At 32.7% G+C, this 13,979-nt stretch overlaps 1 protein-coding gene across 1 annotated transcript; it reads right to left on the minus strand.

Annotated features, from left to right (window-relative positions):
- Window positions 1-7,662: 7,662 nt before the first annotated feature.
- Window positions 7,663-8,489, minus strand: LOC131813672 (interleukin-18-like). The gene is given in 2 exon segments (XM_059144044.1): window positions 7,663-8,160; window positions 8,163-8,489. Coding segments are annotated over 2 exon segments (600 nt in total). The 5' UTR covers window positions 8,278-8,489; the 3' UTR covers window positions 7,663-7,675.
- Window positions 8,490-13,979: the final 5,490 nt, after the last annotated feature.

Raw genomic sequence — 13,979 nt, forward strand, 5'->3', positions numbered from 1 at the left:
ACAAAGTATCTTAAAAAGTGGAAGTGCTAAGTCAAATAATTTCACTGACTATTGTTAATGTTTCATTAATCATCAAGGATAAAAACATAAGCCTATGAAAATAATTTAAACAAACTCATCAATATCCAATTAAAGACAAAAGAGACTACTATTCTCTTCAAGCTTACACTGTGGGGCAATTAGCCTAAAAAAGTCTAAGTTTCTTATATTTGGGTAGTAGTTACTCTTTTCAATAAGTAAAAAGAGTTCCTTTGCACTATTGGGCATATCCTGATGGAAAGACAAGCTGTCATTCTTGTTATTTCAGTTATGTCTTAAAATTTAGCCTTATTGATAGAAGAGTTCCTTAAAGAACATATTACAGAAAAGAAAGTTACAATGGAAAAAAAGAAAAGTTAGCAAATATATCAGCATTCAAACTTTATCAGTTTGCAATTAGAGTGGACAATTTCCAAGGCACCATTTTTTAAAACATAAATCACTGATTGTTAGCTTGAGAGATTTTTCATAGACTAAATTCTTTAAAAAGTTCTTAATGCTAGGGCTAATATACTAAAAATGTAATAGTATTTGACCTCTATTTTGTTCTGTGTCCCCAGCTTGAAATGTAGTCATTTTCTTTCTCTAATTAATTAAAATATGACAAACATTATCAAGTATCCAAAGCATATAACTAAAAATGGATTTTATTTTCATAGCAAATGGAACTATAGGAAATATTTACTTTCTAATTCCATTCCTTAGATGAATTGTTTTAATAATAGTGGTAACCCTGCTTTTTTGATATGTATTTATTTTTTCTTTAGTTATTTTTAAGTCACACATATCAATTTAATGAAAACTCATACGCAAATTTAAGAGGGCCATGAAATTAATTTTAAGATTTATTGATACTTTTAAATATTAAAATATAATGAAGAAGGTTTCAATTCAATAGATGCTAAACTTGTGGAAGTCCAAATCTTCATGCTCAATAGTCATAGCTTCATATAATTAAATTATAAACAAAAATTGTTGAGGATGGATGTTTGTAATAATATGGCTCTGCCTCTACAGAGAGTAATTCATTTTATCTTGTACTCAGTTGTCACCAAAAATTTAGGACGAAAAAATGCATCTTAATTTTTGTGTAAGGCATTTGTTTTATAAGTATTTCAGGAAGAATTTTTTTAAAAATAAACTTCCAATAAACAAAATACTGGATTTCTGAATCTGCAAGAAGGCTAATAATTGAAAGAATAATAATTAATATTTCTCAGTATAGAAATTACTTCGTAATTTTTAATTTAGCTTGTCATGACCTGCCATAGTATTCTTGATTGACACTTAATAAGACAGCATTATTTATTATTGGTTTGTCATGATGCCATTTTCATTACACTGTTGTTTTAATAAGTGTGTATCACAAGACCAGTGTGTAGTAAATGGTAATAAATAACAGTTAAAAAGCAAAGTTGCAATTGATCTTTTTAATTAGAGTATATTTAATAGTTTTACTAGGGAAAAACATACGGAATAAATTCTTCGCAGTAACCGAACATTTTTTTTTAAATTAGAAGATCAAGAAATGATAGAAATCCCTACACTTTCCTAATTAACAAAAATAGTTAAAGTATATTTTCAGAGAAGTAAGATAAGGCAAGATAATTTGATATACTTATTTCTTGGAATGTCTTAATTTTAAGAGTGAGGTGATGAAAATTTACCTTTCTGATGTTGACAAGGAAAATTCTGATTAATTTTTTAAATTAATTTTTTCAGCTTTATTGAGATATGACTGGCATATATAATTGTTTAAGTTTAAAATGCATGTATTGATTAGATGAACATATTCACTGCACATCGTTGGGACATTTAATTTCATAGACTTTTCAATATGACATGTTATTCATTTATTATGTTTACTTTTATGATTGGCAATAAATTGTCTTAACTTTGTTTCAAGACATGTTTGATTTTTGCATTACAAAACCTAATTCTATTTTTTTTGTTTATAGTTCTTGTAAATTAATACTTGTTCTTGTAATAATACAAAATTTAGAATATTATACATAAATTAAATAGTGAAATAGGTAATCTTTACTTTAAAGTGTATACTTATAGTATGAATGGTGAATAATTTTTAATATGTGCATAGAATAGGCACATAGAACAGAATAATTTATTGTTTATAACATCTATTCATTCCTTATCCTATAATATGTAATCTTAATTTTGCTTGTTTGTACAAGCAATATGACTAGTTATAAAAATGTGCTTCTAGTGTCTCTTACAAATAAATTGTGCATTGTACAAATAATGTTGTCCAACAGTGTCAACAAAAAGTGCATCAATAACAATACAAATGTGGGCGCCTGGGTGGCTCAGTGGGTTAAGCCGCTGCCTTCGGCTCAGGTCATGATCTCAGGGTCCTGGGATCGAGTCCCACATCGGGCTCTCTGCTCAGCGGGGGGCCTGCTTCCCTTCCTCTCTCTCTGTGATCTCTTCCTTCCTCTCTCCTACTGTGATCTCTCTCTGTCAAATAAATAAATAAAATCTTAAAAAAAAAATAAAGAACAATACAAATGTAACTCTTCTAATGATTTATATGAAAATTTACTTTTCTGTACTAGATATCAAAGCTTTTATATGTGTAGTTTCCACCCATGTTTTTCTTTTCTGAAACATGTCAATAAAATGGTTGGAGCAGCAGTATTCATCTTAGTTCTGTGAGAGAAAGACTGGGAGAATTACAGGGCCTATTTCCTTGATAACCAAACTACTGAAATGACATTAATACTGTCTATGTTCACTTGATTTGTTGTTGGACAAAAAGCACAAACAAAAAAAAAAAATCCATTGGATTAATTTATTATGAAGAATTAAAGCTGATAACACCTACAATTAAAATATATTTTAAAAGCAGCTATTAAAGAAATGCCTGCTCTTTGTACTTCCATTTCTAAATTTTATATAAAAAGACAACTTTTTCACCAGATATTCATATGAAATTTATATGCCTATAGGCAGGTTAGATGATGTTGAATATTATAACTATACACATATGATTATATATAATGTGCTTCTTTCATAAGAGTAGATTTTTAAAATGTCAAGCCAGAGAATTAGAAATATTTTTGTACTTGGAGAAGACTGAACTCAGTAATAGACATAATATGAAACATAAGATGATATATATTATACTAAAAATATTTAAGATGATACATATATAGCAAATTGGAGAACAAAAATATTTAAATATCAGAAAAATGTGACAAGATAACAGAAAGGAAACAAATCTTTGTTTTTTTTAGTTTTTTTTCTTTGCTTTAGAAAAGCTAGAGTATGGCACTTTCTTTTGTCATATGCTCCATTTATTTATTAAATGCTTAATGTCAATGCCATAATTAGTTACCATGCCACACCATCATGCCACACATACACATAGGCATCAAGAGACAAAAATCTTCTGGACAAAGATATCCAGACTTTTACTTTACTAAGGACTTCCCTTGGAAGAATGATTTTATTTAATTAAGTAAATAGTTTTGATCAAATACTCAGTTTTTGCCATGAAGTTTGTTTTTTGAAATAGAGAAAATGACTACAACAAACTCTGACATTAAAGAGAATGTAACTTTCTAAGGAAATTTCAGTCTCTTGAATTTTAATGGGGTTTTTCCAGTAAATAGATTATGTAGAGACTGATGATTTAATGGACTGTAATATATATTTTCAATGACTCTAGGAAATTTTTAGTTGACACAGTTATCTTTCCTGAACTAAACAACTTTGTCAGAAACTAATTGGGACTCCTGATTTTTAATTTGCAGATTGGAGAGCAGGAAGGAATTCAGTTATCAAAACAAACATGAAGTGGAATGATGAAAGTAGACAACTCTAGAAATCAGTATATTGATTTTGAAGAAATGGAAAATACTTAGACTTGCTGATGTAATCAAATCTATCTTTCGGGCTACTTGGATTTTCTTTCTATTCAAAATTGAACTAACATTAAATATAAATGAGAAAAAGAAAATGAAAGTAAATAAAAGAAGCAAAAAACATAATATCTATTTAAACCAATTCATTAAATAAAAATATTATTCCAAAAATTAGGAGCATATATTTTATAATCAATGATTTTAACAAAGTATGGAAATACTCAGATAAATGGACCTCTACATATTCAAAAACTGTATTGACTAATTTAACTGCATATATAAATTTTGAATTAAAAACATATATCAGGAGTAACTAACTTAACAAAGTTTGAGGCTTCCTAAAGAAAAAGATTCTAACCAAGATGGCAACCCTGGCTAAACCTGCTATCTTAGAGAATTTTTACTCCAAACCTCAACATCAACTTTTACTCAAAAATCAGCCTGCTGGCCTGACCAATAAATTTTGGACTTGTCAGCCTCATAAGATATCACATGAGCCAAATTTTTAAAATAAACAAACTAATAAATAAATAAATCCAGAGAGATTAAAAAAAAAAAAAAGGAAAAAATGGAAGGAAGAAGGATTTCTCTCAATTTCTTTATATTGTTTGATCTGCTTTACTTCACAATTTGCTGCTTAGTTATTTCTTTCTAGTTTTTAAACAAATGTAAGTAATTTTCAATAAATGTAAATGCTTACTTATTTAATGCTATTTAATTCAACTTCTTTGTATGAGTGGATATATTTTCATTCTGGTTTCCTATTTTTTTTAATATTATTTCCATTTTTTTTTAAGATTTTATTTATTTATTTGACAGACAGAGATCACAAGCAGGCAGAGAGGCAGGCAGAGAGAGAGAGGAGGAAGCAGGCTCCCCGCCGAGCAGAGAGCCCCATGCAGGGCTAGATCCCAAAACCCTGGGATCATGACCTGAGCCGAAGGCAGAGGCTTTAACCCACTGAACCACCCAGGCGCCCCAGGTTTCCTATTTTTCAAATGGGGCTCCTGTTAAGGTTCTCAAGTTGCGTACATTATCACTAGACTTTGGGTCTCAGTCTAGCAATCACAATCAATTCTCTTTGGAGCCTTCAAATTTCCTAAAACCATGAATAATCACTGCAATGAGGGAGGCCACATATCAGGAGAACCATGGCATATCTCCCCCAAAAAAGGAAAAATAGAGATCTTACAGGTTTTGAAGGGAGAGTTTTTAGTTGACATTGGAATGAAACAGTGATTTGATAGGCCCAAGCAAAGGAAGGCAGTGAGTAAAGGGGTTACCATTAGATCTGACTGCAAATTGGCCCTGAATCCTGTTTCATTAGAGACTTTAAAGTTTTGATTGATGAAAAGTGTTATGGCCAGAAAGCAGGGTATTTCATGGGTCATAATTCAAAACTGGTTAACTGTGCCAACATGAGTTCGAATCTTCAGGCAGGAGTTAGTTCATTCTTACTGATATAATTTCAAATGGCAAAGTTTCTGACAGTCTAGGATTTTAGAGAATCCCTTTCCTCAGTGAGTTAGAAGGCAGTCATCTTTCTCAGAGAAAGAGATTGTTATGTTACTTTGTATTTGAAGTGTGTCCTTGGGGGAAATATTGTTCCCTACCAACTTTGCAGCTGGTTTTTCTGATGTCTTTTCTAATTTGGGTAATTTTTTATTTTCTCAGGAAGTAACAATGTCCTCCCAGAATCATTTGCAGAACTAAAGAGGAAAGAATTTCTGAAGGAAGATATAATAATATTCTCTAATATATTTGTTATTTGGCTGAAGCCAAGAAAGTCTGAAAAACTCATACCTACAGCAAAAATGTAAACCATATTATTAAAGAAGTTTAAAGAAATACACACACACACACGAGGTCCCTGGGTGGCTCAGTGGGTTAAAGTCTTTGCCTTCAGCTCAGGTCATGATCCCAGAATCCTGGGATTGAGCCCCGCATAAGGCTCTCTGCTCAGCAGGGAGCCGCTTCCCCCTCTCTCTCTGCCTGATTTTTGCCTACTTATGATCTCTGTCTGTCAAATAAATAAATTAAAAAAAAAAAGAAATACATATACACACACACACACACACACATTTATATATAAAACTTTTATACCCAAAGCTGACACTAAAGAGAAATACTTAAATTTAACATTAATTTGTCACTATATTATAGTGATGGGCAATGACAACTGAGTATACAAGAAGGCAGAATTCAGGAAGCATTGGAATGATATTAAACAAATAATTCTCATCATAATTTTGTTCACTTACACCAGACAAAAATTGTGAACAAATATCAAAATCACGTTGCTATGGTATCTACTTATTGCTTCCAATTTATTGAACATATGTCTAAAAACTATTGTAAATTATGTTTAGGTTAGTGCCCAAACAAGATGGGAATGAGAAACCAATTTATTTACATTAAGACTTCAAAAATAAAAATTTGACAATTTCAATTGTAGTGATGTGGAGTATTATGTACATTTCTGGCTAGAATGTAAAATGATATCACTTTGAAAATTTGTTTTAGATTATCATTTAAATTTGAATATTCACATATCTTGTAGCTTAAGAATTCTACTCTTAAGAATATGTTTAAAAGAAATTTGGGGGCGCCTGGGTGACTCAGTAGTTAACTGTCTACTTTGGCTCAGGTATCTCAGGGATCTGCCCTGCATCAGGCTCCCAGCTCTATGGGAAGCCTGCTTCACCCTTCCCACTCCCCCTGCTTGTATTCCCTCTCTCACTGTGTCTCTCTCTGTCAAATAAATAAAATCATAAAAAAATAAAAATAAAAAAAGAAATAAAAGAAATTTGCACTGTTAAAACAGAAAATATGTGAAAGAATATTTATAGCAGTCATATTCATAGTGTTTAAAAAAGAAAACAAGTACCAATAATAGATGAGTGGACAAAAATATTACTTAAGAAGTATTTAACATTCAATAGTTGGATAGATGGGAAAACTAGGTTATCCTGAAAATAATTAAATATATATATTTCAGATTATATACTAAAAGAATACTGATCAATAAAGAATTAATTAGTAAATATGTAAATACAAAGATTTTATTTAAAATGTGAAGATAAGATATAGTCATTCTCTGGGCACTGAAATACCAGGTAAGATTATAGGTGTTTGATTAATAGTTTTATTTTTCTTGCTCTTTGAGTCATTTATCTTTCACAGGGTAACCTCTGTTTTCAGATCTGTTTGGTATTATAGTTTTGTTAGAAAGGAGTTGTTCTCAATTTGTTCTTTCCTGCCCAGGAATGACCCTTCCTGATATAGATTAGAAACCTAATTCCTGTACAGGAATGGATGAGTCAAGGGTCATACAGGGTAAGCATGCCAATATTCCTTGTGTTACAGTTACAATTCACATCAAGGAGAGAGAGCAAAGGTCAGGGCAGTATGTGGACTCAGGAATTTTAATAGAAAAACTATATTTAGCCACTCGAATTGGTAGCACTATAAGGAGTAGGTCAAATTTTTTTCAGGTAAACAAAAGTAGAAATGATATATGGTATCCAGCATCTGAAGTCAATCTTAACACACTTATCTTGATGTATTTCTAAAAATCCAGAAAGGAGATGTTCTCATATGGATAAATAGGTTTTGTTAACATAAAACTAAATGTACCCATTTTTGGGGTTGTGTTTTTACTTTTTCGATGGTGTCTTTGAAGCACAAGGGTTATATTAACTTTGGTGTTGTTCAAGCTATCATTTTTTTCTTTTGATGATTTTTTTTTTAATTCAAACTGCGATTTTAATATCTAGCTTGGGGTTTTGAATAGTGAACATAACGGATTTGTCCCCACTTCCATCCTTTTCTTTCAAAATGAGTTTGAAAAGCTCTTTCTCTCTTTTACAAGCTGGAAAGTGTCCTTGGTACAATGAAGACTCAAATTGTATCTTATCGTCATGTCCTGGAACACTTCTCTGAAAGAATATGATGTCATTCCCTTCGTCGCTGATACTGTCTGGGGGTCTCATTTCCTTAAAGGAAATAGTTTTGTTCTTACAGGACAGAGTAGACATTCTATTACACATCACAGAGATGGTTACCGCCAGACCTCTGGTGAGGCTATCTTTATACGTATTTATGATAAATATGGTATGGGATGCGTTTTCTGTACAGTCAGAATCAGGCATATCTTCAAACACTGGTTGATTGCCCTCATTAATGAAGAGAACTTGGTCGTTCAAATTTCGTATGATAGAGAGTCTAGGTTCAAGCTGCCAAAGTAATCTGATTCCAGGTTGTCATCATTTTCAGCTACAAAGTAAAGTGTATTGTCAATAAATTTCATTCCCACAAAGTTGATGCAGTTGTCTTCCACTGGGTTAGTAGCCATCTTTATTCCTGTGCTTGACAGTTTCCTACGAGAGGAAGGGATCTGGAAAGTTTGAGGTCTCTTTCTTTTCTTGAGGCCGTGGAGATGGGAAAAGGTGGCAGTCCCTTCAGCCGCTGGAGCCAGCAGCTGAGAATGCAGAAATCTGCTTTGGAAAGCAGAGCGAGCTGGTTGTCAGTTCTAATTGCCATCTAGGAGGAGACCAAGCTTCTGGGGGAGGATCTTTTGATGATTTTGATGTTGTTTTTGTATTAAAGAAGATTCTGCCTAAACTAAAATAACAAAAATATAATTCTAAGAGTTCTGTACACTTAGTTCTTATATTTAGGCTGATGATCCATTTGAATTAATTTGTATCACTTCATAAGAAAGGAATTTAAATTATTTATTTTGAATATGGATATTTAGCTGTCTCAGCATCATTAATTTTTATTTATTCGTTTACTTTTATTATGATAAGAACACTTAAAATAGGCGAGTGGAACTACATCAAACTAAAAAACCTCTCCACAGCACAGAAAATGATAAACAAAATGAAAAGGAAACTTAGAAAATGGGAGGAAATATTAGCAAACTCTGTAATTTGATAAGGAATTAATATAAGGAACTCATTTGGCAATAGTAAAATTAAATTAAATGTAAATAAAATATGATTTTAAAAATGGGGGAAGGACTAAAATAGGTCTTCTCCAGGGAAGACATACACATGGCCACAGGACCATTTACTGAAAAAAAAAAAAATTTGTTATTTTGACACTCCTGTTGAGAAATAATCGGCTATTGATAATTTTAAGCCTTACTTGGGATGCCTTTTAATTTATTCAGATAGTCCTCCTTTCTTTCAACAATGTTTTGTAGTTTTCCACCTACACAACTTTAATTTCTTTTTGTAAGCTTTTTCCAATATTTTGTTCATATTGACATAGTATATGTAATATAATTAATACAGTAGTGTATATAATACATTCAATTTTCATATTGTACACTGATATTTGAGTGAACTTGTTTATTAGCTCAAATACATTTGTTAATTTTTTGGATTTTATATATACAAAACCATGTCATATATAAATAGAGATTGCTTTACTTCTTCCTATTCCTTTCATTTCTTTTTCACATTAGCTGTTCCAGCTAGCACCTCCTGTAAAATGTTCAGTTGTGGTGAGAGTGGGCATCCTTGTCTTGTTCTTGATTTTAGGGGAAAATCTTCTTTCCTTTACCATTTAGAATTTTGGGAGACATACTTTATCAGATTCAGGAAGTTTTCTTCTAGTCTTAGTTTGTTGAATGTTTTTCTTCAGGAAAGTGTATTGAATCTTGTCCAATGTTTTTATTATATCTATACAGATGATATGTGGGTTGTATATTTTATTTTATGCATATTGTTTATCAGATTGATTGTTTTGCATGTGTTGAATCAATTTTACATTCCTGGGATATGTATATGCCATGACACCTGGTCATGCCATATAATCTTTTATGGTAATTCATACTATCTTGTTGAGGATTTTTGCATGGATATTAATAAAGGACATTCATCTGTAATTGATTCTCTTGTAATGTCTTTTTTTTTTTTTAATACTGACCTTATAGATGTATTCTTTTTTTTTTTAGGTGCAATTGTAAAAGATTTGCTGTTAATTCTATTTAAAACAATTGGTAAGAATTAGTCAGTGAAGCTATCTGGCCTTCTCTATTCTTCACCAAAGGTTTTGTGACTAATAGTTGATTATCTCTTATTGTTATAAGTCTATTAAAATTTAATCTTAAGTCAGTTTTAGTAGTTTGTTTTTAGTAATTTATCCATTTCATTAGGTTATCTAGTGTATTGGGAGTCATATGTTTAAAGTATTACTAATTAGGTATGCCTCGGTGGCTCAGTTGATAAAGCGGCTACCGTTGACTCAGGTCTTGCAGGGATCAAGCCAGGCAGGCTCCTTCCTCAACAGGGAGCCTGCTTTTCCCTCTCCCTCTGTCTGCTACTCCATCTGCTTGTGCTCTCTCTCTCTCTCTCAATCTCTGTCAAATAAATAAAATCTTTAAAAAATATTACTCATTCCACCACAGGAATCAGAAAATATAAAAAAATAAAAGATCCAAATTGTTTAGGAAGAAGTAAAACTCTCATTATTGCAAATGACATTATACTATAAATAGAAAAGACTCCACAAAAAAATTACTAGAAATGATAAATGAATTCAGTAAAGTTGCAGGGAAATTAAAAATCAATGAACAGAAATCTGTTGTATTCCTGTACACTAATAATGAAGCAGCACAAAGTGAAATTAGGAAAACAAATCCAATTTATTATTGCACCAAACAATAAAATATGTAGGAATAAACTTAATCAAAGTGGTGAAAGACCTGTACTCTGAAAACTATGACACATTGACAAAAGAAATTTAAGATAACACAAAGAAATGGAAAGACATTCCATGCTCATATTTGGTAGAACAAATATTGTTAAAATGTCTATACTACCTAAGGGAACCTACAGATTTAATGTAATCTCTATCAAAATACCAATTGTATTTTCCACAGAACAATCCTAAAATTTGTGCAGAGCCATAAAAGACTTCAAATAGCCAAAGCAATATTGAAAAAGAAAAACATAACTGGAGGTATCACAATTCCAGATCTCAAGTGACATTACAAAATAAGAGTAATTAAACTAGTATGTTACTGGCATAAAAATTGACACATAGATCAATAAAAAAGAACAGAAAACCCAGAAATAAACCCATGATTGTATGGTCAATAAATCTTTGACAAAGGAGGAATGACTATACAATGGGGGAAAAACAGTCTCTTCAACAAATAGGAAAACTGGACAACTATATGAGAAAGAATGAAACTACTTTCTTTCACCATACACAAAATAAACTCAAAATGGATTAAAGACCTAAATATGAGACAGGAAACCATAAAAGTCCTAGAAGTGAGCACAGGCAGTAATTTCTCTAACACTGGACATAGCAACATTTTTTTTCTAGTTGGTATCCTGAGGTAACAAATAAAAACAAAAATAAACTATTAGAACTACATCAAAATAAAAAGTTTCTGCCCACCAAAAGAAAGAATCAACAAAACTAAAGGCAACCTACAGATTGGGAGAAGATATTTGCAAAGAACATATCTGATACAGCGTTAGTATCCAAAGTGTATAAGGAACTGATAAAACTTAGCACCTAAAACCCAAATAATCCAATTTTAAAAAGGTCAGAAGACAAGAACAGACATTTCTAAAAAGAAGACATACAGATGGCAACAGACACAGGAAAAGATGCTCAGCATCACTCACTATCAGGGAAATACAAATCAAAAACCTCAATGAGATATCATGGCACACCTGTCCCAAGGTCTAAAATCAACAACACAAGTAACTAACAAGTGTTGGCAAGTATATAGAGAAAAAAGAACCCTCTTGCACTGCTGGTGGACATGAACTTGTGGGGCCATTGTGGAAAATAGTATGGCGACTTACCAAAAAATTTTAAAATGTAACTATCCTATAATTTGTTAGGCAGTCAATTAGGCATGAGGGAGGAGGGTTAAAGCAGATGTTGGCCATGCCACACCCGAGGGTTAACAGCCACACCTTTAGAGCCACCTCTGAGGGTTACAGAATAAGAAGGCTCAGTCACAGAGGTTACTGAAAAGCGACAATGGGTACTTCCAAGAGCTGAGCCTGTGCACAAAAGGTGCAACTTGCCCTTAGGGTCACAGCAAAAGGTCATTATAAACTCATAAATATACAATACATAAATAAATACAATTATAACAGAATGCATCATGGGTAGGGACATGCACAGAAACCAAAATGTTGTATAACCACCAGCTCTCAATCAAAACTGTCAACCAGGGTTCCTGGGTGGTTCATTTGGTTAAGCAACCTTAGGCTCAGGTCATGATCTCAGAATCCTGGGATCAAGGCCTGCATGGTGCTCCCAGCTCCACAGGGAGTCTGTTTCTCTCTCTGACCTTCTACCCTCTCGGGTCCTCTCTCCCTCTTTCTCTATCTCAAATAAATAAAATATTTTTTTAAATGTCAACCAAAGCCAAATTTACATTTTCACAAAACAGTCTTAAAAGGATGCAGCTAGAGCTTTTCAGTGCTATTGCCACTCTTGCTCCAGCAGTGACCCACTTTTATTCTTGAAAGTGTACTATAATTATCTACTCAGTATACTACCTCCCCATTCCGGTCTTGGTTCTCCAATTCTTTTGGTACATGTGGGACAAGAACAAGAACTGAGTGACCTGGTAGCAGACTCAGTAATCACACTATTGGGTATTTACCCACTTCTAGTGGAAGTAGTATCAGGTCTCATTTAACAAGCAGAACAGAGCACACCTACGTAAAACTGACCACTCTCTGGCCAAGGATGAAACACTGCTTGTAGACAAGGAAAGCATCTGCAGACAATTGACCTGGAGGACAGAGCAGCCAAAACATAGCAGCAGAGTGCACGCAGCACACACCAGCAACATTCTTGGAAGTTTCAGGCCCTGGACACTTCCTGACATCTTCATAAAGTCATTCCTCTCAGAAAACAGGAAACATAACAGCCTTTTCTAACACAGAAGAAGACAGACACTTAGACAAAATGCTAGAACAGAAGAATTCATTCCAAATAAGACAAGATAAGGTCATAGCTAGTGATCTAAGAGAAATATATATAAGTAATATGCCTGATGGAGAATTTAAAGCAACAATCAAAGATACTTGGTGGGCTTGAGAAAAGAAAGGAAAACTTCAGGAAGAAGTATATACTATCCTAAGTAATTTAAAGATTAAATGCTATCCTTATCAAAATACCAACTGCATTTTACACAGAACTAGAACAAACAAAAATTTGTATGGAACCACAGAAGGCCCCAAACAGCCAGAGCAACATTGAAAAAGAAAAACACAGCTGGAAGTATCAAAGTCCTAATTTCACATTATACTACAAAGATACAGTAATCAAAACACTATGGTACTTGCACTAAAAAAGACAAAAGATCAATGGAACAGAATAGAAAGCCCAGAAATACTCCCACAATTATGTCAATTATTCTTTGACAGAGGAAGCAAGAATATGCACCAGGAAAAAAGGCAGCCTCTTCAATAAACGGTGTTGGAAAAACTAGACAGCTACATATAAAAGAATAAAACTGCACTGCTTTCTTTTACTGTGCAGAAAATTAATTCAAAATGGATTAAAGAGCTAAATGCGAGACCTGAAATCATAAAAATCCAAGAAGACAGCACATATAGTAATTTCCTGACATTGGCTGTAACATTTTTCTAGGTAAGTCTTTTGAGGCAAGGGATTCAAAAGCAAAAATAAACTATCGGGACTTCATCAAAATCAAAAGCTTCTCCCCGGGTGGGGGGGGGGGATCAACAAAACTAAAGGGCACCTACAGAATAGGAGAAGATATTTGCAAAAGATATATCTGACAAAGGGTTAATATCCAAAATATATAAAGAACTTATGCATCTCAACACCCAAAAAACAAACAATTCAATTATTAAATGGGCAAACGGGCATTTTTCTATAAAGAAGACATACAGATGGCCAAAAGACACATGAAAAGATGCTCAATATCACACATCATCATGGAAATACAAATCAAAACTCCAATGAGAGAACACCTCACAACGGTCCCAGTGGCTAAAATAAAAAACACAAGAAACAAGAGTTGATGATAGGAAGAAA

This window comes from Mustela lutreola, chromosome 13 (assembly GCF_030435805.1).
Source record: "Mustela lutreola isolate mMusLut2 chromosome 13, mMusLut2.pri, whole genome shotgun sequence".
NCBI classification, from domain to species: domain Eukaryota; kingdom Metazoa; phylum Chordata; class Mammalia; order Carnivora; family Mustelidae; genus Mustela; species Mustela lutreola.